Here is a 26,340-nt window from a genome sequence, read left to right as displayed (position 1 = left end):
CTTGCACATACAAAACAAGCTTGAGCTTTGATCAAATCTGGTTACTGTCAATAATGTCCACTGATCAATGTTTACATGTTAATGAAAGCAAAAATTTTATATATTTATCATTTTCTCTTTAGAAGACTTTGACAAAAAAGTTTTAGGTGAATATAACTTCAGTACATGGACAAAAATTGCTTATATTTAATTTGAAAATATCTTCACTTGTGTTAAACTACATTATATAATTTTGCAACAACCAGATGATGTGATGAAATTTTGTCATAATTTATCATTCTGACATCCAGTTACCTGTTCATACAGCTCCAGCATCCCTTTCTTGCGTATATTTCTTTTCGCCAAATATATTGCTGAAAATACACATGTAAACATCTGACTCTCCCAGTAAAAGCCATTTAAAGATGCAATGTGACTCAACATGAAAGCAATTTATCACATTCTTCAGCCCAGACAGCTGTTTGAAACCATAATGAATAATCTCACTGTGAAATATTGCTATGACAACCTATCAGCACGCATGGAAAAATGAACCATGATTACACACCATAGTCTGTATCTTCCACCGGCCATTGCTGTGCAGGCCAAAAATATGGTGTCTGGAGGAAGAAATGTATGGAAGAAATGGTATGATTAGTACAAACGCATATGGACTGTAATGTGTCAAAGTAAACTGTAATAAGGGAAAGGCCATTTCTAAATTTGTGGAAATTCTTCACTCCACACATGCACACACACACGCACACGCACACGCACACACACACACACACACACACACACACACTGGTTTAGTGGTTTATGGGCATTCTCCATAGGTATAATTTATTCAATATTGCAAAAAAATTGTATTGCATTTGTGTCCATACCTAAGTGGCTATGTGTGTGTGTGTATAATATGTTGAGGTTGTTTGTAAAAGTTACCTGAAAGCGATACAAGGATGTGTCTGGTTTAAGGATAAGTCTCTTATGGTCTTGTAGTGGATAGATGTATCCAAATGCCACCATCATGGTGCCCATAGCTCGGGCCTCTAAGGATTAAGACACAAAGAAAGTTACTTACTGCAAAAAAAAAAACAAAAAAAAACATACATAATTACACTTTAAAAATTAATCATGATGAAGTTTATCAATAGCTGTTTGTAATATTTTGATTTTGTTTAATTTGTCAGTTTTTTATATGTTGTCAGATTCTTTAGAATTGATCTAAATCCTTAAAATAAAATACTATTAGATTTAAGCAGTAAAATATACACTGTAAATAATGCTGGGTTCCAGTCAAATTCTTCATGTTGTCCCAACACAATTTGCTTAAGATTGCTACTTTTTCATATGAACCATGATGCTGTGTGTGAATTATGTAAGTAACTTCCATTAAGCTGTCACCAATCATTAAAATATTCAAAAAAGAAAACAAAAAACTGGACACAACAAGGTGTCATTATTCTCCTCACCACTCTTTCATTGAATATTAAAAAGCAAATTATTTGAAGGAACAAATTACTTTCAGCAAGCAATAAGCAACCCCCAAAAAACTCAAAAGTCTTTCCAAAGCAATATTATAGATTTATATTGAATATTACTGTACTGTAGGGAATACAAGGAGAAAATAATATGGAAGAACAAAACCCAGTTAACTCTAAACAGATTTGACCACAGATTTGCTAAAGCTAAAGCTTAGTTCACACAAAAAAGAAAATTCTGTCATCATTTACTCACCCTTTACTTGATTCAAACCTTTATGCGTTTCTTTTTTATTTTAAACACAAAAGAAGATATTTTGGGGAAAAATAATTAAACCTATAACCATTGACTTCCGTAGTATTTGTTTTTCCTACAATGAAAGAACAGCATATTTCTAAAATTCTTTTTTTATGTTCAGTCAGGAAAAAAAACTCACAAAGGTTTGAGGGTTGGTAAATAGTTAGTAAATGTTCACGTTGAGGGGAACTATTCCTTTAAAAAAACAAGTCTAAAGTTATTTTCATAACAGATAAAAATAAAGCATAAAGTCAAACATAACATAATGTGTATTACAAAATGTATACAGCTTATTTGTAGCACAACCTTATGATTTAAAGTTATTTGTTTTAATCCTTTTGAATGAAAGCATCCCCAACCCACAAGTGGACTCATTTGTGGAAAAATATGTTTAGTTTTTTTTTATTAATTCTTTTATAATCCTTACATTACTAAACACACAAAAAAAAAACAATGTATTTGACTTACCCAGAGCATCTACTTTGAATCGATAAGCAATCCATGCCACAATATCTTCCCCTAAAAAACCAAAAGTAGGGAAAAAACACAGTGACCATTATATTGTTTCACAGCAATGAAAGGGCAGTTCAGTGGGTGAAGGCTTTGGCTTATCTATTAAAATGCCCCCACCAGGAGTCTCAGCACAGACACACACACACACACACACACACACATGCATGGCTGCAGACACGCACACACACACACACACACACACACACACACACACACACACACACACACACACACACACACACACACACACACACACACACATTTAATTAAAACATCCTGAGATAACATATATAAATATATATATATTTTACACCTTTTTACACAGTATTTTACACATTACTGTTTCTTCTTTATCAATTTAGCAGGCTTTTGAGACTCATCAAAAGCATGAAATGAATAAACAACAGTGCATATTAGCTATGAAACAAAGGCTCTTTCTCAAAATAGGTATCGCACTAGGACTTGGTGCACCACTGTGTGTCCCGCTGTGGTTCTCGTGATGGTAGACTAATGAGAAGATCTCTGCAGGGGTGAATCTGAGTGCCTTCATTAGTGCCTGCCAGCCCGAGGAGCAGATAGTATCATTTCAATCAATTTTTAAACAAAAACCTCAGGTGTCTTTCCATTATATCGTTTGCATCAAAAATGCTGTAACTAATCAGTGGCTCCAATCAGGTTTAAGCAATGCAGTTAATCACCAGCTGTATGTTACACATAAGTGCCAACATGCCATTTTTAGCTAATAGAGTTATTTCTAATTCATTTAAACCATGGACCTTTATATATTATGGTGTATAGGTTGGTTCAGTATTGATAAATAGACTTATGGATAGACTTATGCTGAGATTTAATAATACAGTATATCAAAATAACCTTAAATGCTCACTAGACATTGAATTTTGGTTCAAGACTAACATAACTTCTGTGTAAATGTAGCTTTTTATTTCTCCAAAGAAAAAAATCTGATACTGTCAAATGCCCAATAATAAATAACATTTCTGCCTGTATGAAACTTGTTCAGGTGTTGCCATGTTTTTCAGTATATATATATATATATACTGTAGGCATTATGACAGACAGTGGAGATTACAAGAGCTCTCCTCCTGAAACCATACAGCCTGGAGGAGCGAGTCATTGCAGCTGCTCAGAGGTTGTCATGGCAATAGATTCTTCAGTCTCAGAGACACATAAGCAGTCTCGAAATGCATGGAACGCACTGACAACTAGCAGGAGTAATATAACTGCACAAATCAATACAAATGAGTAGGCGAGCCCACTGTGGCCTTTTCAGATCTCTTATTTTCTCTTTTGTAAAGATTCTATTTGAAGAAACTATTTTTTAAGCATTGCAAAGTAACTGTGACTAAAACTTTATATTATGGCCTACTCAAGCCAAACATGACATAATTAAAGATAAAAAGTTAAAAATCATCCACATCACAACTGTAACATATCTGTTAACCATCAGGATTCTCCCGTATTTTACAATTCCCGCTGTCTTCCCCTAAAGGTATTTTCCCCTATTTACACCAGTATTTATTTAATGTAATCAAACAAAAAATCTATATGAATGATTCCTTTCCTGCTCTTTAATCAGAATGTTTAAACTTTAAAATGAAGAAAAGGTAATGAGATCTGATCATTTTATTCACTTTCATTTGAAAAGGCTAAACTATTTGTATTTATTTGCAGATAACATATTACTGACCATTTCAACTGTTTATTTACAATGAAAAAGCTCCAGATGAACATATTCAGTAATATCCCTTATTTACACATCCCAGTGTTGACAGGTATGACTGTAATAAAGATGGTACAGACAGATTACAAAGTGTAAACAAATGCTGGTTGTCCCAACACCGATAGTTAAGTCAACTTAATTTTTTTTACTAATTTGAGTAGGTTGTTTGAGTTGTTGGAGTTTGATTCCCGGATTAATAAAGGGACTAAGCCAAAACTAAAACAAATGAATTAATAAATGAGTAGGTTGAACAAAAAAAGTTGTCCCAACAAAAAAAAAAACTTTGTTGTTTTTCATTTTGTCTAAGTGGCAAAGGTCACTTTTTAAGTGCAGAATTGTTGAAATTAATCATGGACTATTGCGGCAACAGCACATTGCTTGGGAATAACCAGAACTACACCAGCAGTTTTACCACTATTCTTTTTCCTTCTTGATAAATTGAATATGTCCAACAAAATTAAATATTGCTATAACACATTATATCATCTTTGCAAAGAAGCTTCAGCCTAATCTACATTGTATAAGGTGATATCAATAATAAGGCATTAATTGCTTATAATAATAAGTGCTCAAGTGCATACATACTGCTTGTCACACATAAACCCCCCCCCCCCCCCCCCCCCCACCTAACAAATGACCAAGGAAATTTGTAAGGGAAACCCCATAGTGAAGCTGCATTAACAATTTAATAAATTATTGATAAACTTGTGTTTTCTTTGTTTATTGGCCAGGGGTGAAGACACTGACTCATCATGTCCACAGTAGTGGAATCAGCTACATGTTTCATTTGGATTAATCAATCTAAGATTATTGACTTTCCAATTGATCTGGTTAATTTAAAAGAGTTTTAGAGTTTTTGCTAAGGCAAGTATACCAGGAGATTCCTTTTTGTTGTTGTTGTTTTTTTGATGCGCAGAAGTTCACAATGCTGCTTTTACTTTTAACAAAAGACCAATGATTCATTTCTATTGTGGGTACACTGAAATAAATCCTTGGAAATGTAAAATTTTTATTGTATTATTGTAGTAATGACGAACTACTACACTTTTTTTTTTTTTTTTTAAATAGGCTCTCCAAAAGATAAATACCATTTTTGATCTATTTAGCTGATTTCTGGGTCCAGTGGGAGAATTTTTCAGTTTAGCTTAGCATAGATCATTGGGTTGTATTAGACAATTAGCCTCTCGCTCAAAAATGGCCAAAGAGTTTCGATAATTTTTATGTTTAACGATTGACTCTTTTGTCGTTACATTGTGTACTAAGAATGAAATTAAAGTTGCTATTTTCTAGGTCAATATAGCTAGAACCTAAACCCTCTTTCTGGTGTAATGTTCATGGAGGAGTGGAGAGCATGAGTCTGATTCCTCAAAGACCCCAGTGACAGATGAGTCTTTGCATTTATCCCGTGCTCCAGCCTGATCATCCACCAGTGACCTACTCACACCAGCAGTTCTTCACAATAGACGTCCAGTGTTCTGCAGCCTCCGGCGCCTAGACTGCAGCTCAGCTCTGCACAAGTAGTTTGGGCAGAGGAGAAATGGTTGTGCCCAACAGACCCTGGTCTCTCTATAGGTTTTTTTTTTCTTCACTTTCGTCAATTTGTGAAGTTTGTTCCTTGCCACTGTCACCAATGACTTGCTTTGTTTGTGACTTGTGAAGCAGCACATTGATTAATTTGCTCTTTAGTGGTTGGACTTTCAGCACTGAAAATGAACTGAACTTCAACTCTGACAACTAGACTGACACAGTTTCAATTTACGAGAACTTCTATGTTAAGCTGCTTTGACACAATCTGCATGGTAAATGCCCTATATAAATAAGCATGAATTAAATTAAATTGTAATAATTTAGGAATTTTGCTAAAATACCATGGCTTTGGTATTATGCAGTGCCTGAGAATCTTGCTACTATGAAATAATTTTTAAAAGATGATTCAGAACTAGGTTAGGTTAGGTTTTGTGTAATATCATTGTGCCTACCCCAGCCTTGGTAGAGCAACAAAGTTCCTTGTTTTGAAGCTTGAAAATAGCTAGCTTTAGTCTTAGTACATGATTCAACTAGAGTATAGTCACACTTTGAATAGTAAAATTTAATGACTTTGGTCATTTTTTAGCAAGATGCTAATGGTCTAATCTGATTCAATGAATATGCTAAGATCTGCCATACCAAGAGATTTACTGAATGGGTTCAAAAATAATAAACTCATGGGTTTAGCTCTAGGATACTTATAAAATGAGCACATTTTTATAAAAAAAAATGTTTTGAGTGTTCTTTTAAGAGCAACTGATAACATCCTGCCCCAATTTGTCATGCAGTGAACACAGCTTAACTGCACAGACACTTTCATTCATTTATTCATTTTCTTTAAGCTTAGTCTCTTTATTCATCAGGGGTCACCACAGTGGAATGTACCATCAACTTATCCAGCATATGTTTACACAGCTGATGTCTTTCAGCTGCAACCCAGTACTGGGAAACACCTATATACTCTCATTTACACACATACACTATGGCCAACTTAATTTATTTAATTCATCTATACATATGTCTTTGGACTGTGGGGAAAACGGAAAACCCCGGAGGAAATCCATGCAAACATGGCAAGACCATGCAAACTCCACACAGAAATGGCCCAGCTGGGACTTAAACCAGCGACCTTCTTGTTGTGAGGCAACAGTGCAAACCCCTGAGCCACGGTGTTGCCCCTAGAGTGGTCATGTAATGTTGTTTTTTGAGCTTGAAGAATAAAGACCAATTGCATGCCCTGACATACTGTTCCCACTTAGACCAGCGCTTTACAATCTGTCTATCATGGATAGCGTGATTCACTTTGTCATAGATTGCTTCTTAGAAATCCACGGGATATAGTGTACTGTGGATTTCTAAAAGGCAAACTGTGACAATTTGACTCCTTTGACTAACAGTAAGGCAATTATAAGAAGGCAGCCCTATTTGTTATGTAGGTGTGCTTCTGTTCTGGGTCTAGTGTTGTACTGTTATGTGTTTTCCTGAAATCTTCTTTCTTTTTGTGTTAAAAGAAAGTACTGCAAATAGATCCCTCGCCATGCTTGTTGTGATGTTCTCACCTGTTATAGCATGTGGTATGGTGGTGATAACAAGCCTTTGTGTCTGACATTTTACACCAGTTTTGGGGTCCTGCATCTCCAACACCACAGATTCTACCTATGATGCAAAAAGAAAAAAACAAAAAAAAAAAAAAAAACAGAAGAAACGAAAAGAAGTTGGAAATGTAAAATGAGAATTTCAAGTGCCTAGGCAGTTAATTTCCAATAATACTGGTTTATTGATCTTTCTGGATTGTCACAATCAAATAAGAGCAATACCAAGTTTGAAGATGTACTGTATCAGTCTGAATGTTTGGTTTCAGACTTTTTTGGTTAAGTTTGGTTCTCAGTTCAGATTTTAGTACTTAATTAGTTTTGTACTGGGGCTGCACAGCATTGATATTGCAATGATCATTCGCAATAGTGACATTGCAGGATTTGCGATGACAAGTCTGTATTATAATGTATCATTTGCATGTGCTTTTGAAGCCTGTGACTTTATGAAGATTTTAAAAGCATTCAGCCATAATAAATTGTACCGTCAGTAACTTTAATATTAATTAATTTTGTTAAATTATTTTTATTTTTATTATTCAATTACTGTACCTAAATAACTGTTAAAACTTGGAAAATGATAAATCACTGTCTGTTTTTATTGTAACCTTTTCTTTAATGTATTTATCAATGTATTTTATTCGCTTATAAGAATTTATGCAGATTTTATGCATTATCATCCCAAACAATCTAAAATTTTAAATTCAAGTCATCTGTTAAATTGTATTAATATCACAATATATATTGCAGAATATCACAAAATATAATAATGTTAGATTTTTCCAATATCGTGCAGCCCTATTCTGTACAAACAAAATTCAGAAATGTATCAGGAACAACCACATTTATCAAATGAATAATTCCCAAAATAAGCAGGTAGTGATAATCATCTTTACAAACAATCTGAGAAGAGTCTACAGAACTGAACTCAATTAATGGTTACTAATGATGCACTGTATATACATCTGTATTAGAGCTGTGTTTCTTTTTTTATGACCATGGTACAAGAAATCACTGGAAACAAAGGTGTGTGTGTTTTTGTCAAGTAGAATGCGATCTATTGATAATCTTGATAAGTTTTACAATATAAGCCAACCATTTCTTGATCACCTGAACCAATATAATGTGGATTCTGTGCAGCAGTGTAATGCTTAATATGCTTATTACCCCTTTTAACTGCCTCTTTGTGTTTGTGTTTGTATCATTGAAAAAGTTTATTTGCCCTATTTTTTAAAATAGTAACTTACACTTTTAATTTATTTTTATTATTATTATTACCATTATTTTCTTTGTATTATCATGCTTATTTAATTTTTTTATTGTTGTTGTGTTGTTTGGTAAGTATTGAAAAATGTAAAACTAATAGAAATGTAGAATGTAATCTGTATTGATCTTTACGTTGATCCTGGATCATCATTCTTGTTTGAAAATATCCTTACCCCTAAACATCCCCTGAACGAAAATCCCAAAAGCTAATTATAAGCCTAAACCTAAAATAAACTATAAACTTCTCTCTTTAATCTGTTTTCTTATTAGAATGTTCTTCATGGCTCAACATATATGTTACTTAGTGAAAACATACTAACCTATACATGTGACCTTACAAATTAATAAGCCATATGCCATAAGTATCGCAATTTGTCTACTTTGTTAACTTCAAAAACTGGATCACTTAAAGAAATAGTTTACCTGAAACTGAAAATTTTGCAACGTGGTGGCACAATAGGTAGTGCTGTCACCTCACAGCAAGAAGGTCACTGATTCGAGTCTCAGCTGAGTCAGTTGGCGTTACTGTGTGGAGTTTGCATGTTCTCCCCGTGTTCACGACTTCGCGTGGGTTTGAATGAATGAATGACAATTCTGTCAACTTTTTACTCACCCTACATAGTTTCTTTCTTCTGTTCAACAAAAATGAAGATATTTTGAAAAATGTTGAAAACCAGTAACCATTGACTTAACATTGATTTTTTTCTACAATATTATTCAATGGTTACCAGTTCCCAGCTTCAAAATATCTTCTTTTGTGCTCAACATAAAAAACAAACTTAAATGTTTGGAACCACTGAAGGATGAGTAAATAGTGAGTACATTTTTATGTTTGCATGAACTCTCACTTTAAGCCCAAAGATACTTATTAACGTGTTGCGTATAATAAGTGAACATGGCAACACTTCAAGAGTGTACAGACTCTGAAAAGCAACCTTTCAAGGAGAAAGTTTAGTTAAAAAATGTATGACTTTAGTAAGTCATTTGTCACTCTAATATCACTTCAGTCAAAAATATCAGATACCAAGTCAACAAAATGATAATTCACTCCTGTATGTGAATATAGTTGTCGCTCCCATTTATGACCTTCAAAATTTGTGTGTGGCCTTTGTTTCATAATAGACGAATTTCACAACATCAACACTGTTATTAAACGCAATTGATTTAACACTGAACTGTTGTCTTCTGATGAGCTGCTTATAGCTGAACTGAACTCGTTTTAGAATTGATTAACTGTGCACATTTACTGAACTGAACTGAATCAAATTGAATAATTACACTGTTGTCTTTCTTGAAGCATCATTTAAAATTGAAAGCTTTGTGCGCATCCCAGTAAATTATGCCACGGTGAAGTATAGTCATCCCTGCTGGTTTATGGTCTGAAGGGGCTGCCGCGACCCCTTTGAAATATACTGCGTGATTGATTTGTGACTCAGCTGTTTGAAGTTTTTCTTGCTTTTTGTGAACTCACACTGCACCCTGGTCTGGATCACAGAAAGCTCTTGGCTGAGTTATTAGTTCGTTACTATCTGTGCATTGGCAAAGAGCAAAGTAATGCACCAATAATACGTGGTGTAGTGGATCACACTCACTGTTGGAGGCATATGCGGTTTGAAGTATTGCATTGATAGAAGAAGGGCTGGCTGCATTATATTAGAGGATCATGGCAGAGCCGGACTAAGAACATTAGCACACAGTGACCTCATCTGAGAGTAAGCTGCTAATAAACAATTAATAAATATGCTCTCTTTATTGCTATGTCATATATTTATTTGCACTTTTTAACTGCATTTAAATTGTTCCCTTAATTTATAAATATATGTTACCTTTTTTCTTTGTAACTTTCGTTAAAAGTGGCCAAAATGTGCACTTTAATATTTTGTAATGCATTACTTAAACTTAAAATTTATATTTATTATTGAAGTTTTTAGAAATATAATTTGGGCTGCACGATATTGAAAAAATCTGACATTGCGACGTTTTATATAGCTGTGATTTATATTGCAATATTAATACAATTTCAGCAGATGACTTGAATAATTCTAATTGGAATGAAACCATAAACATTGATTGGAATAACCTTGTAGAGAAGTGAATCAAAGAAATTGCAAGAATAAATAAGAGAGAGCAAAGATAACAGTGAAAGAAGTACTCAGATATTTTGGTACGGTAATAGGATACGATATTATCATGATATTTTGCCCCCGATAATGATAAATCACGATATAAGCGATATATCACAAGACAACTATCTACAATATATCATGGTATTTGTAAATGAAGGGGAAAAATGCATCAAAAAGTTATAAATGTATTTCTTTTATTAACAAAACATTTATTTCTTAAAATTTCACCAATAAAATATGTTAGATTCAGACTTATGAGAAGTGACCCAGTTGCATATCGCTATTTTGTCCTACCCCTATTATTGAATAATCAAATGTAATGTAAAATGTAAACACTGTACGTTCTTCATTGCTGATCAACAAGAATAATCCCGACGCCACATTGCAGAGCTGTGATGTGGCTAGTGCGAATGCACACATTGCAATATTGATGCTGAAACAATCTATTGTGCAGCCCTTTGTAAAATGATATTTTATTACCATTATAACATCATGTACTATTTATTATTTTGTGAATTAATTTCGGCAGTCACTTTATTTATTGGAAGTGAGCAGTAAGTCTGATATTTAAACTATTACAATAAACTATAGTCTGGGGAATGTACACACACACACACACACACACACACACACACACACACTTATTTAATTCAGTATTCATGAGTATTGAAAAAAATCATTATTGACAGTGCAGAATAAAATGCAAAGTCAATTAATAAAACTAACATCAAAACAAATATGGCAAAATTTCCCGTTTTAATTAATCTAATTAAAAAGTTCCTCAGTGGTCAAAGCAAGGGCAGTGTTTGAATGTTTTTAATTTAATTTGAAACAATAAAAGTTTATTATAGCATAGAAAAATATAGCTTGAAAATTCAGAATGGACGGAAACCTCCATTGAAGCGGTCAACCTGTAGTAATCCATGGTAATAATAATGAGGATTAAAGAAACGATATTGGTCCGCTCAATAACAGTAAGACCATAAGAAAATTCATAAGAATTCAAACCTGTATAAACCAAGAGCAAAATTATTTGTTATCTCCTTGGCGAGAATGTAAATAACAGAGATGGTTATGAGGAGCTGTGGATGGATGGAGATCTCTCAACCCACCTTCTTCAGGCATGCCATCCGCGGTCTGTAACGCTGCCCGTGGTCCCGGACATTCCTTATGGTCATATTCGCTTCTTCACGACACAGGCCGTCGACGAATGAAACGGGAAATTCACGCCAGGTAGTCGCACTCTCGTTTTGCCAATGTCTAATCTATAATCATCACTGATGCACACAAAGACGATGGGCTGTGTGAGCCAATCAGGCAACAGCTCTGCTTGTGTAGGTAAACCTGTGAGCAATTACAGCAGCGCATCATCTCCGGTAGATGGCGCTGTGTCGAGTTTATTTTCCCAAATGAAGGCACATGAATACGTCAAACGTTTTATTTATTTATACATTTAAACGTTTTTTTTAAATGCATTGATTTATTGCTTTAATAAATGTCAATAAAATCACTATTAAAAAAACACATTTAAATATGTCTATTTATTTGTCCATTTAAATTGTGTTTTATTTTATACACATTTTAATGCTTCAATTATTAAATTGATCATTTGATTTTTATTCTAAACGTTACTCCTGGTCCTCCATACATGAACTGCAATCAAAAATGAAAGATTATGAGCTTGATCTACAGTTTTATTGTAAGTCTATAAAGCATTTTATCCTGTTAAGGAGTTTACTGAGAATAAAAAATATAATTTGTGCTTAAAACGGTTTTGAATGAGTTGTCATTTTAGAAATAGGTTAGGTTATGTTAGTTTGGGTTACTTTATTTATACCTGAAGGTAGATTTGGTTTGCAGTCAAGAGTCCACATTTCATAACAGAGCCACACTATTTCCAATAAAATAAAATAAAACAATAAAGAATAAATGAAGAATCACAACAACTGAACCCCCCCCTCCCCCTCCCCCCCAAAAAAAATTTAAAATAAATAAATAAAAAATAAAAAATAAGAATAAATAAATATTTAAAACAATCGATAAAATGTAAAATACATTAATCACAGAAATAACTCTGATTTAGTCTGTAGACCTTAATTAAATGTCTAATGGTTGCTGGTAGGAAACTATACAAAACTAAAACATGAAGGAACTGAAACTCTGAGTTTAGGGCATAAGCGGTATCACTTTAATTTTAATTTTAGCTGCCTGGTGTACACAGGCTCCAGATTGGCTATGGTGACACTCCAGTCAGCTTACTGGACCACTTAACTATTGGACTGATCAGCCTAGCTCTATTACGTATTGGGGGAAAAATAATTCCTAAATAGAAAAGAATCATTACCTCACTATAAGATATATATTTTAAACTAATTCAAAAATTATATCCGGTTAAACATTTTCTCATATTTAAAAAGGATATTGATATAATTTGCTCTTTTTGTTCTTTGCATTTGTAAACTGTACCCCACATCTTTTGGTTCCGTGGTTATGTTAAAAAGCTTTGGTATGATGCTTCTGTCAAAAAAGGTACTCTTTAATTTTTATTTGCATTTTGAAAACGTTATTTGTGGATAATTATGATAATCTGAACAATGAAGTTTTTGTTGTTGATTAAGTTTCATATTCATAAGTAACATTTCCAAAAAACACTGTTCTACTTTGTTACATAAGGCACTTAAAATTTACTTTTGTACTGCTCAGCAGAGTGCTATTAGCAAGGTTATTAATACTGTCCACTTGTGTTTTATTTTCAGAGTTTTGATTTTTGCAAAGGTCCTGCTTGTTTGTAATTGCAAGAAAAAAATATTTAATTATACTCTTGTTTTTTTGTGTGCTGTTATTATTATTTACCTTCTATCACCCTATAATTATTTTGTTAGTTTTATTGTCTGTCTATCTTTTGTTTAAAGCATAATTAAAAAATAATACAATTTGTTCTTAACAGAAAGGTTCCCAAACCATGACACCAAAGAATAAGATAAAACAGATTGAAAAAAGCATAGTAAAATAAAATCCTCATGTGTTTATTATGGAAATAATTTAACTTTCTCAAACAGCATGGTCTCAAATCGGGGAAATGGGGAGGTATTTCTATAAAATAATGTTTTATACATATTCACTGCATGCAGTCTAGGCCAGTAATTAAACACACATTAAGGTTTGCTTGTTTAAGATTAATGAGGGCTGGACGGTGGAGCAGTGGCACATTCACCTCAAGAAGGTCTCTGGTTCAAGCCTTGGCTGGGTCAATTGGTGTTTCTGTGTGGAGTTTGCATGTTCTCCTGGTGTTCGCGTGGGTTTCCTCTGGGTGCTCCGATTTCCCCCACAAGTCCAAAGACATGTGGTACAGGTGAAATGGGTTTGCTAAATTGTTTATATGTGTGTGTGAATGAGTGTGTATATGTTTCCCAGTGATTGGGTATTTAGTTTATTCAACTCACCTATAGCGCATGCCTTTGAACTGTGGGGTAAACCGGAGCACGCGGAGGAAACCTATGCCAACACAGGGAGACCTGTGCAAACTCCACTCAGAAATGCTTACTAACCCAGCCGGAATGTGAACCAGTTACCTTCTTGCTGTGTGGTGACAGTGCTAATCACTCAGCTACCGTGTCGCCCCCTAAAATATTTTCTCAAAAAATGTTTCATTAGGAAACTTTTCTACCACTTACTTTTTAAATACTATTTTAGAGTGTGTGTACATAAAAATGTGTGTGGTGTTCACAGGAATTTTATATTACTGACAACATCCACTTCTCAAACTTGCTGATGTTTAGATGTTTTTCCAACACTGATATTTAAATATTATAGATCAAAGTTTTCAACCCAAATGATGTGACTTGCCGAAAAAAGCCATTGGGAAACATACATTTTTTATTAGGTTCATCTGGTCGGACATTAAAATATAGATACATATAGATATTAGCACTGATACAATTCACCAAACAAGAAATTTGCAGGAAAACATAATTATACACTAAAAAAGTATATAAACAAACATAAAATACCACATTTATACACAAAGATATACAAACATAAAATAACAAAAATAAAAGAATAAACAAATAAAAACAAACAAAAATAAACAATACAAAGAAAAGAAAGATAGAAAGGCAATTAAGATATAGGTGTCTCCTTACAAAAAAATTAGAAAAGGTCTCCACTGTTCTGGCTTTTGTTTTATTGCAAACCAAATCTTTTCCATCCAAAGAGCATGCATGAAATCAAAAACCCATTGCCAAAAGAAGGGGGAGTTGCTGACTTCCAATTTATAAGAATAAGTTGTCTTGCCAGTAAGGTTGCAAAGGCTACGCTTTCGGCCTGTAATGAATTTAATTCAGCATATTCTGGTAGGATTCCAAACATGCTGTGAAGGGGTTTGGGTCTATTGATAATGAAAAAACAGCAGAAAAACACCTGAAGATTTTCACCAAAAAAATCAGACAGTTTCAAACACGACCAAAAAGTATGTACCAGTGTGGCTGGTTTGGTTGTACATCAAAGGCAAGTTGGGTCAAGATCAGGGATAATTTTTATTCAGTTTAGTTCTAGGCCAGTGTATTCTGTGCACGACCTTAAATTGAATGAGAGTATGCCTAGCATTTATTGATGAAAATATATTCTTGCAAGAATAAAATCCCAAATATTTTCTTTGATTGTTAAATTCAGTTCCTCCTCCCAAAAAGCCCCCAGTACATGTGTTGTGGGGGACTGTTTTGTGTTAATAATAGTAAAAATTTTAGAAATAACTCTGTGGAGAGGTAAGCGTGATCGAACACCCAATAAGGGGGGAGAGCATGCTCTGAGTCTGATGGCTAATCAGCAGGTCCATCAGAAATTATATATAACACCTGTCTTTCTAGCGATTGGGCTGGAGAGACTCCTTTCTTAAGGAGAACGGGAGAAGCCCAGAATAAGTATGAAAAATATGTTTACCACTAGAATAAAGGGGGGGTTTGGCATTACCAAATATAGAGCTTTATAATACTGCATTTGAGATTATTAAAATATGTAAACATTGGTCAGGTGATAATGTAGAGTGTATAAGTTGGATCGAAATAGAGAAAACGCTAACTTTCCCATTCAGGGTTATTGATGCTTTATCTCAGAAATCTTTATCTTCTATTAGGAATGGGGAAGTTAACCCTATACTGGAACACTCATAGCAGGTCTGGAAAAAAATACATAAGATATTTAATTTGTCCCATCATAAACAAGGCTATTCTTCATTATGGAATAACCCTGCTATTAAGATAGGAAAAAAAACAATCTATTGGAAAGATTGGTGTAAAAAAGGTCTGAAAACAGTTGATGATCTATATGGACAAGGCACACTGTATTCATTTCAGGAATTGAAAGACAAATTCAATCTAGTAGATAAAGGGGATTTCTGGAAATATATACAGCTGCATAGTAGTATAAAAACTGTGGGATTTAAGCCAGGAGCAGAAGAAACTGTTTTATTAGGGTTTCTAAATATGCCAAAGTCGATGCAAACCACATCTTTTGTTTATAAGATTGCTGCAAACAACATGTATGGAAAAAGTGATCATTTAAGAATTATCTGGGAGAAAGACCTGGAGGTGGAATTTGAAGAGGGTGAATGGGAGGCAGTAGTTTCTGGTATAGGTGCTACTGTGAGAGATGTTAGGAGTAAACTCATACATTACAAGATAATTAATCGATATTACTGGACACCAGTAAGACTGTATAGGATAGGATTAATGGAAAATAACCACTGTTGGAAATGTGGTCAGTCTGTGGGCACTTTTTTACATTTAACGTGGAGCTGTCATTTGGTGGCTCCATTCTGGACAAGAGTTATTCAAAACCTTGAGAAATGGCTGGGACAACCTTTACCTTATTCTCCAAGAGTCTGTCTTCTTGGTGATACATCGATTTTACAGAACGGAATATCTAAAACACAGGCTGGACTAGTTGTCGCAGGATGTATTATTGCTGTGAGACTGGTGCTGCGAAATTGGAAGAACTCAGATACTCCCTCATTTAAAGATTGGATTGAACTAATGACTTCTACTGCATCATATGAACGTATGTTTGCAAGACTTCAGGATTCCACCCATACCTTTAATCAGAAATGGGGTAGCTTTTTGCAATATTTGGAGAGCACATAAAAAGAAACTTGAAAAGTTGTCAATTTGACTGTCTGTTATATGGTTTTGTACTATTTATATTTGTTATATTTTTTGTTTTGTTATTATTTTTATTATAATTTGTTTACATTATTTCTCGAATGTTGATTTTGTATTGTAAATTTTATGTTGTGTGGGTGTAAAAATTCTAAATAAATAAAAAAAGTTCAATTACAAAAAAAAAAAAGGAGAACGGGAGGAGCAGTTGGGAGAAGAGAGAGCATACACACACACACATGCACGCACGCACGCACGCACGCACGCACGCACGCACACACAAGTATAGATTTTATATGTTGGTCTTTTTGTAAAGCACTTTGATCAACATCTGTTGTTTTTAAATGTGCTGTATAAATAGAGCAAACTAAAACTTATTAGACTACAGCAGCACAAGTGCAGTAAAGACAGAGTTCACTTGTTTTTACTCTAGATTACTGCAACTTAAAGTACTGCTGATGATCTTTATTGTACTAAACTGTGTTTATACTTCATTGTATTGCAATTTTGCAATTGTACTTTCTTTTACTGCAGTTATACTTCTATATACTGCTGTTTTTTTTTTTTTTTGTAAGGGTTTGTTTAAATGCTCCAGCATATATTGACTCACTGAGATGTTGATAAAAATAAGCTGCACTCATTTATGCTGAGCACTCTATGACAATGGGTCAGACTATATCTGAAGCATTTAGAATTAACATTCTCTTTTAATTTAGTTTAATGCTTATTGTGTCTCAATGCATTGACTCTGTTTTTAAAACACCAAACTTAGTGTTACCAGACATCTCTAGTTCATCTGACTCTGTGCTCTTGTATCTTCTTTCCTGTTTTATTCTAATATAATCACAATTTTAACAAGCACTAATTTGATTAATTCAATTTCAGCTCATCGTAATTTCTGTAGAGTTTTTCTAGAGCTCCAGCAACCTCAACCAAGGAAGTCAGATATGCCAGTGAAAGCAAAATTTCAGCAATTGGCAGAAGTGAAGAACAAACATTTGGAGAAACCAGGCTCAGCCCAAACAGCTGCTATTGAAAGCCAACAAACAGCAGTTTTCCACTGGCCGAATGAAGTGAGCAGAGCTGCAGTTTGGCCATGAGAGAGCATCTATTGTTATTGTATCCACCCAGTTGGCCCAATGCCGGTGTCCACTGGTGGATGAAGGTTCACTGCATGTTCGGTCTTTCCAGTGCACAATGTTGATTTATATTAAACTTAGCTCATATCTGACTCCAATTTTAATATGAGGTGGTTTAGAATATTAATATATTTATCCTCGTTTTATCTGACTCCAATCATAAAACATTAAGAAGATTATATCAATATGTAATTTAGATAAATGTTTGAACCTTTTGTCTTCACTAGTAATTATTACATCCGTTCATTCGGGTGCTCATGTCGCTCAGAGAAATCGCCTCGGCCGAAGGCGTCCCTTACGGTCACACTCCGGTCAGTCTTGAATATTAAACAGAGGTAAATTGACTAATACTTTAGATGGCCGCTACCAGCGCGCTCGTTCTATAATACTTTAGTTAGTCCCGCTTAGATGTACACCTTTGAGTTAAGACAATCATCATTTCTAATTAGAGGTTAGGGCATTAATATAAATGTACCCGACTACTGGACTCTATAATAACTTTGGTTTTCACCAAGCCCATGGTTTCCCATATGAACTTAATTTAGAATAATATTACCTTCAAACAAAGGTCGGGTACCCAATCTAGGTTAGTCGTGCAACACCTTGTTGACCTAGACGGAAGTTATCGCCCTTTCCACCTAAGTACACATGAATCAATATCAAGAGTCAGTCGGATCCCTAAAACACAATTCAAGAGTTCACACTTAGCTGATGATTTACAAAGCTTATTTGGCATGCTGTCCCGGGAGAGAGCCCCGAGCTCAAGGGCTCCTCGAGCCCGGGGCTTCCTCTCGTTGGCAGAGCAAGAAGGGAGCCCGAGCTCGGTGGATCTCAGAACTCCCCTGCTGCTGTAGCTAAGGGAACGTAAGGAATTAGACAAGCTTGATTGTTATGTATGTTGAATGTCTTTGGATGGTGGGAGGAAACCGGAGAACCCGGGGAAAACCCACGCGGACACGGGAAGGACATACAAACTCCCCACAGAAACACTCACCGGTCCTATAGAACTAGGACCGGCAGTATTCTTGCTGTGTGGTTCACAGTGCTAACCACTGGACCGCCGTGCCGCCCAATCGCAGGTAAAGGAGGAGAATAGGGGAGGAGGGGGGTTTCTTCCAAACGAAGATAAAGTGAACTGAAAACTGAGGCTATTTATGGTGCCTTAGGGCTCATATGATTGGAAGATTAGTGATTAGCAAATTCGAGACTGGACGTGATAAATCATAAGCACGTGATCCTCTCGAAATTAGTTTATGAATAAACTTCACTTCAAGAGTTCACACTTAGCTGATGATTTACAAAGCTTATTTGGCATGCTGTCCCGGGAGAGAGCCCCGAGCTCAAGGGCTCCTCGAGCCCGGGGCTTCCTCCCGTTGGCAGAGCAAGAAGGGAGCCCGAGCTCGGTGGATCTCAGACACCCCCAAAATGCAGAAATTAATCGCTCGGGACAGCAGCCGCGTATTCAAAGAAAAACCCCCCCAAAAGGCAGGAAATTTAGCGCTATATCCGGCTGCTGGATATAATAGAAGGAAAGAAGGTTAAATGCATGGGCATTAATTAGAAAGGATTAATAAGGGTGAAGAGAGGATTCTAGTGACTCTTGCTAGAGTTAGAGCTTGAAGGAACCCCTGCGGGGGTCATGGTTTTCAGGGTTATGAAAAAGGGGAGAATAGGTGGTTTGAAGCAGTGTAAAGAGAACTTTGAGTGAATCTTGTGGGAGTTGGAGCTCTAAGTGACCCCTGCGGGGGTCAGGGTAGAGTGAAGGTATGGAGCAGTGAGTGGAGGAGAGTAGCTCATACGAAAGATGGAGCTCGGAGCGCCTCTGTGGAGGTCGAAGCTTGAGGGTAGAGTGTAGCTGGGAGGAGCAATGAGTGGGAGGGAGTAACTCTTGTGAGAGTTTGAGTTTAGAGCGGCCTCTGCGGAGGTTAGAGCTTGAGGGTAGGGTGTAGATAGGAGCGACCTCTGCGGAGGTTTGAGCTTGAGGGTAAAGTGTAGATAGGGGCAACCTCTGCGGGGGTCATGGCTTGGAGGTAGCGTGTAGATGGGAGGTGCTGGTTAGCGGTGAGGTAGAGGTTAGCCGTGAGAGGTTTTTAGGGTAACTCTTGCGAGAGTTGGAGCAAGGAGCGACCCCTTCGGGGGTCAGAGCTAGGGGGTAGAATATAGATTGGGGGGGATAGGTAGCAGTGGGTGGAAGAGCGGTTTTAGGGTAACTATTGCGAGGGTTGGAGCTTGGAGCGACCTCTGCGGAGGTAAGCGCTAGGAGGTGATAGGAAGCGGTGGGTGGAAGAGAGTAACTCTTGTGAGAATTAGAGCTTGAAGCGACCTCTGTGGAGGTCATAGCTTGGGGGTAGAGTGAAGATAGGGAGAGATAGGTAGCATTGAGTGGAAGAGAGTAACTCTTGTGAGAGTTGGAACTCGAAGCGACCTTTGTGGAGGTCAGAGCTGAAGGGTAGATTGCGGATAGGAAGAGATAGATATCTGTGAGTGGGAGAGAGGATTTGTATAACTCTTGCAAGAGTTGGAGCTCAGAGCGACCTCTGTGGATGTCCGAGTTTGGAGGTAGAGTGTAGATGGGAGGAGAAAGGTAGAAGAGAGGGTTCAAGGTAACTTGCGAGAGATTGGGGCTCGGAGCGACCCTTGCGGGGTCAGAGCTAGAAGGTGAGTCATAAGGAGAGAGGTAGTTGAAATATAGTGAAGAAGTTTTAGTTAGGAGAAAGAGTCTAGGCGGAAAAGAATAGGTAACATCGAGAAGAAGAAAGGACTGTGGCCGAATTCTGCGAGAGTTGGAGCCCAAGGGGCTCATTCGGGAGTCCGAAGAGTCTAGAAAGGAGAAAAGATCGTTTTAGAGGTAGGGTGAAGAATAAATTAGTTGAGAATGGAATGTAGAGAAGAAAGGCACGAGAGGCTGAAGAGTAGGGTTATAAGGATAGAAGATTAGGAAGGGGACAAGCGCAAATATAATACATATGTACAAATGCAGTAAGGATACGAACGTTGCCTCTGTATAGCAAATAGAGGTTGCTGAAATGCTAACTGTAATGGCCTTTGGGGGCGTCCTTGGCAAACCTGTAGGGGTGCCGTGGGTGGACGATTAGGCTTCTGCTGAGTTTGATTAGGATGACTCTAGCGAGAGTTGAGGCTCTATTAGGTACCTTTGTGAGTTGGAGCCGTGTGAGGAGTTGCTTGGGGGTTGGTTAGAGCCTGTTGTGCTTTCTTGAGGTGGTATTTACTGAGGCGTATGTAAGATTTGAAAGCTTCAGAAGACCAGCGACCAAGGGTCTGGATCTGATTGTGTGAGAGCCCGTTAGAGGCTGCTGTAGTGGCTGCGCCAATCCTGAATGAGTGGCTGGAAAAAGGCTCTGGGGAAAAACCTGATAGGCGAAGAATTTCTTTAAGGTGTTTTTGGAACCAGAATCGAGATACTGGACGGTTAGCGTCATCAGTAAAAAGCGGGGCCATAGGGTTAGCTACTTGAGATTTTCTTAGATTAAGATAGGCTAGGGGGGTTTGGAATGGGCGAGTAGGTGAAGGTATATCGAAAATGAGGATAGAGTGTCCTTTCTGGATTTGATCTGTTTTGCTTTGTTTGATAAGGAAAGAGATAGTTTCCTTATCTTGCAAAGCTAGATCTGAGATGGTGGGGTGGAGTAGAGGGTTAAATTTAGATGTAACTGTTAATTCGGAACATCTAAGAAACCCAAAAAATGCTAGATTAAACATAGCATCTAAGGTGCGGGCTGTATGGGAGGAAATATACCCTTTACGAAGGGTGTAGATGCATGAGGTAAGGATTTTGAGTGTGATGGGTTGTCAAGCATCAGGGCTGGTGGGGTGGTTTTTCTGAATACCCTTGATAAGAAGGGAGGTTTGCGAATTTGTGATGGCGTCGGAAGGGGACCCATGGATTAATTTGTGAAAGAACTGGATCCCGCTAAGGTAGCTCTTTATTGAACTGGCTTGTAGGTGATTTGCGGTGTGAAGGTGGGATATAAAGGAAGTGATAGAGAGAAGAGAAAAATCAGGGAAAGGAAGTTGGTGTAGAATATGGAATTATTTGAACGAATTCCATGCTGTGAGGTATGCATTGAGGGTTCTAGGAGCTATTGCTTGCAGGATGAGAGATAGAGAAGTTTGGTGAAGATTATGAAGTGGGTGGTTTATGGCAATATCGTTTCTGAATACGGAGGTACAGGTGTTGGGTGAGGGTCTGCTTCCGGGGCCAGTTGCCAGAATTTCTGTAGAGAGAAGCGAGAGAGAGAGTCAGCCATTTGGTTTTTGCAACCAGGTACATGTTCAGCAATCATGATAAATTGTTTTTTAGCAGATATCCAGATAAGGCGTCTTAAAAATGGCATAAGTGCTTGGGAGTGAGAGCGCCTTTTGTTAATGCAATGCACTGTGGCTTCATTATCGCAGTGAATGAGAATGCTAGACGTAGACCATTCGTCCCCCCACGAGATGGCTGCTGCGACAATGGGGTAGAGTTCAAATAGGGCTGAAGAACATTGGTCTTTTGGGATGGAATTGAATTGGGGTGGCCATGTTGAGGCAAACCAGTGTCCTTTGTAGTAGCCGCCGAAACCAATTGAGGGGGCAGCGTCTGTGTATAGGTTAATGTCGATGGGGGATGTTGTTAAGTCGCTATAGAAAAAGGAACAGCCGTTCCATTGCTTAAGGAGAGATATCCATAAGCAGAGTTCATCGCGACTTGGTTTAGAGAGAACAATTATTTCTTCTAAACCTTGAACTGTGGTAGATAGTTGAAGGAGGTGGGAAATAAAGGGGCGGCCCTGTGGAATGATGCGCATAGCGAAATTTAGATGACCGAGAATTGATAGTTCTCGTTTTGTGCACATCTGTTTTTCGAGGAAGATTTGGGATAGAGAAATGATCCGATCGATTTTCTCTTTAGGGAGGGATGCTTGAAATTTATGCGAGTCGAGATTAATGCCCAGAAATTCGATTGAAGTACTGGGACCTGAAGTTTTTTCCTCTGCTAGAGGAATTCCGAGATCAGCGAAAACTTGTTGGGTGATCGCTAAGTGTTTGGCTGGAGGAGATGTCGGGGGAGAATAATGAGAAAATCGTCTAGAAGGTGGATGAGGTATGGGATTCCGTATTTATTGTATAGAATCCAGCATAATGCTTCTGACATCATGTCAAATATTTTTGGGCTGCTTTTGCATCCGAAAGTTAGTCGGACTGCAAAATAGAATTGATTGTGCCAATAAATGCCAAAAAGGTGCCAGAAGTCTGGGTGGATTGGCATGATTTTTAAAGTAGAGGAAATATCTACTTTGGCTAGCCAGGTGTTACAACCGGCTATCTTTATATGAGAGAGAGAGAGAGAGAGAGAGAGAGAGAGAGAGAGAGAGAGAGGGAGAGATCACTTGATCAATGTCGTGGTAGTTAAGCGAATATTCGTCCGATGGGATTGTGCAGTTAATGCGAGCAATTGTGTTGGGACGAAAGGTCGACTATAAGGCGTTTTTGCCAGAAAATTTTTGAGTAGCGACACCAATGGGCTAATGCGCGAGATATTAAATGGAGGAGCCTTGAATGGTCCAATCATAAGGTTGTTGTCGATTTCTTTTTAATAAGATAATCGACGGTTTCAGGTTCGGAGATCGCAGACTGCGGGTTAGGATAGATTAGATAAAGTGAAAATGGAATGTATCCTTTGCGAAGAGGATGTAGAGTGTAATAGGTTGGATGAGGGTCAGCTTCTGGAGCCAGCAGTCATGATCTCTAAAATAGAAAAACAAAGAGAATCAAAAATTAAATCTTTGCAACATAATACAAGTATGGCAGACATGAAAATTGTTTTAGTTGATATCCATGCGAGGCATCCTAATAAGGTCATGGGCGGCTGTAAATTGAAGCACTTTTGTTAATGCATGGTCCGATAGCTTCATTGATACAATGTGCAAGGATGGTAGGGGTGGGTGTTCGTCTCTCCACGGGATGGCAGATGAATGGAGAGCTGAGGATATGGGGTGTAGTTTGTCCGGTGGGAAGTTTGTATCTTTGCCGTTTTCACATCCGACTGACTTGCTATATAATCTTGTATGACGCTTTTGAGTCAACACATGAGTCGCTGGCGTATTACAATTGGACTTCAGTGCTTGATGGCATAATGTTTTCCAATAGCTGTCTAATATTTACTGGTTGGGTAATAATCTTTTCAAAAGTAAATTTTTTTTTTTTTTTTTTTTAACTTAACTAAATTCACAAGCGTGTCTGGCCTATTCATTCATAAGGTCTTTGCAACAGACTCAAGAGAGAGGGCGGAACCATCTCCAAGCTTTTAGCTCATGACGCTTCTCTTTACAGCTATTGGCTTAAAGGAGTTTCAGTCAGGCCATGCAAAAGGTGCAAAAAGCCTGGTGGCCATTTTGTTGATCAAATTCAACATTGTTTATGACTGGAGCTGCTGCTCTGCTGAACACATTCCAGCAAACAATCTGTTAAACGATGGATCGCATGTGTACTGCTAGGAGAAGGTGAGGGTTCAGTTTCATTGCAATAGCTTTGGAGTTTTGGCTGATATCTTGCTGGGAACTAGGTTGAAGACACAACAGATGCGTTGTGGATGCTCTTTGAAGTGGAAGGTTTTGGTGTTGTTGTTGTTGTTGTTTAAGCTGTTGGAGTTGTAGTTTGTTTGAAATAATAGTAATAGTAATTGTTGTTGCTGTAGCTTGTATATTGTAGCATGTAGATTGAAGCTTTTAGATTGTATATTGTAGATTGAAGCTTGGAGCTTGTAGATTGAAGCTTTTTTAGCTTGTAGCTTTTGTAGTGCTTGTAGCTTTTGTAGTTGATGAGCAGGGCAGAGCGTTCTTCCAAACGGAGATCCTGAAGATTGTAGCTTGTAGCTGCTTTGGTTGTCCATGCTGGTTTAGAGTTGGTTCTTCAATGGAGCTGGCTACGGTGAAGCTGTTTCTTCCAAACGAAGATAAAGTGAGCTGAAAACTGAGGCTATTTATGGTGCCTTAGGGCTCATAGGATTGGAAGATTAGTGATTAGCAAATTCGAGACTGGACGTGATAAATCATAAGCACGTGATCCTCTCGAAATTAGTTTATGAATAAACTTCACTTAGTGTGCCCAATGCTCCATCTCAGCTGGATTTTAGTCCGTCTACTGACCTGACGCAAGACGTGCGGAAACAAGGATACAGCGTAATCTACTTGAATTAATAATTACAGAGTGAGCAAAATATGGTCAAACATTACAATTTATTAGTCAGGTAAATGTATTATGCCAATTCAATTAGTCAATTCATAAATGATCAATACAAAACATCAAATTATCAAAGATAAATCCAAGATGAAAGATGCATACCTGACTTCAAAAATATACATAACTAGGAGTAGGCTCCATGTTATGGGCTGATCTGGTTAAGCAGAATAGCCCTGAGTCTTTCTTAAACCTTACCTTAAATAATCCAAGAATTCCCTCAAGGAAGGGGGTGTGTGTGTATAACAAAAGGAAAAAGTCACACCCTTCACAGTGGTTCAAAAGATGCCTGAAGTTATATATTTATTGTGTTGATTATGTCTGTTTCTGAGAGAATGAGACCATTGTACCAATCGCACTGAGACATTTCAAATGATATCAAACTTGGTAGTTAAAGTCAGTTTGGTTAATCTAGAACATTCAAACATTGAAATGACCTTATGCGTGAGTTGGGGGATGAAGCTGAGTTTCAGCATACTCAGATGCAAATGCAGCAGGAACTGGTTTTTCCCGCATTCCCCCCCCCCCCCCCCCCCGGTGGTTTGTGGAGTCCATTGGCCCTGTTTTCAGCTCATGTTTTGAATTGTCAAAGACATCAAAAATATTTGTAATATTTCAATTCTTACATTATTATCGCCATAAAAATAACATTTTAGATGTCTCTATTTAGATTTGTTTAGTAAAAATATATTTTATAGATATCTTTAATCACAATTTACATAAATATTATTGGAACATGATCTTCTAATGATGTTCAGCATAAAAGTAAAATCACTCATTTTGACTCAAACAGTGTATTTTTGGCTACTGCAAGACTGATGAACTGCAGGTACCATTTGACTAGATGTTTGTCAGTAGTGATACACAAATAAACAAGGAGGACGTATAAATCACTTCATTTATTTTGAGCACTATTGCTCTGCTTATTCCTTTACATTCACACATTTAAATTGAGGACAGAAATCTATTTAAAAGTTATTGTTGTTACTTCTAAAAGATGCTGTAATGTAATTGACTGGTGTCTTGTGTTTCTTTCAATACTGATTGGACATGTTTCTCTTTTATCTATTATTTGTGTAGATTTTGTCGTAATGTTGCTGGACAATGAAGACGGGAACTGAACAGTTTGTGATGGCAGTAACTGAGCAGAACAGCTGCTTCTGCAAGCGACAGCCCAAATCAGACTGAGATCATCATGAGACTGTTCTTCCAGGCCTGAACCCAGAACTGCTTGTGTTCCCAATGTTTGACCTATGCAGTGTATCTGCTTGGCATCTAAACAGTAGA

General features: G+C 37.0%; 1 protein-coding gene and 1 long non-coding RNA gene across 3 annotated transcripts in view; one reads left to right on the top strand and one right to left on the bottom strand.

Moving 5' to 3' along the window:
* The window catches only part of rgs9b (regulator of G protein signaling 9b), a 36,318-nt gene extending 24,507 nt beyond the window's left edge, over positions 1-11,811 (bottom strand). Inside the window, exons 1-6 of one of the 2 annotated variants that reach the window (XM_087275438.1) lie at positions 11,636-11,811; positions 7,099-7,195; positions 2,227-2,277; positions 922-1,028; positions 548-599; positions 295-353 (exon numbers count right to left, since the gene is read on the bottom strand). In XM_087275438.1, coding sequence (XP_087131564.1) covers positions 295-353; positions 548-599; positions 922-1,028; positions 2,227-2,277; positions 7,099-7,195; positions 11,636-11,701 — 432 coding nt within the window. In that variant the 5' untranslated portion in view covers positions 11,702-11,811. 2 annotated transcript variants of the gene reach the window in all.
* Positions 11,812-13,358: 1,547 nt separating this feature from the next.
* LOC147841368 (uncharacterized) lies at positions 13,359-26,214 on the top strand. The gene is made up of 3 exons (XR_015504070.1): positions 13,359-15,378; positions 16,891-18,510; positions 24,917-26,214. It is a non-coding gene; the product is annotated as an uncharacterized LOC147841368 (long non-coding RNA).
* The last annotated feature ends 126 nt before the right edge of the window (positions 26,215-26,340 follow it).

Source organism: Danio rerio, chromosome 12 (assembly GCF_052040795.2).
Source record: "Danio rerio strain M-AB ecotype USA chromosome 12, GRCz13ab, whole genome shotgun sequence".
Classification (NCBI taxonomy): domain Eukaryota; kingdom Metazoa; phylum Chordata; class Actinopteri; order Cypriniformes; family Danionidae; genus Danio; species Danio rerio.
The sequence above is the reverse complement of the archived record's forward strand: the minus strand, read 5'-3'. Positions and strand labels throughout refer to the sequence as shown.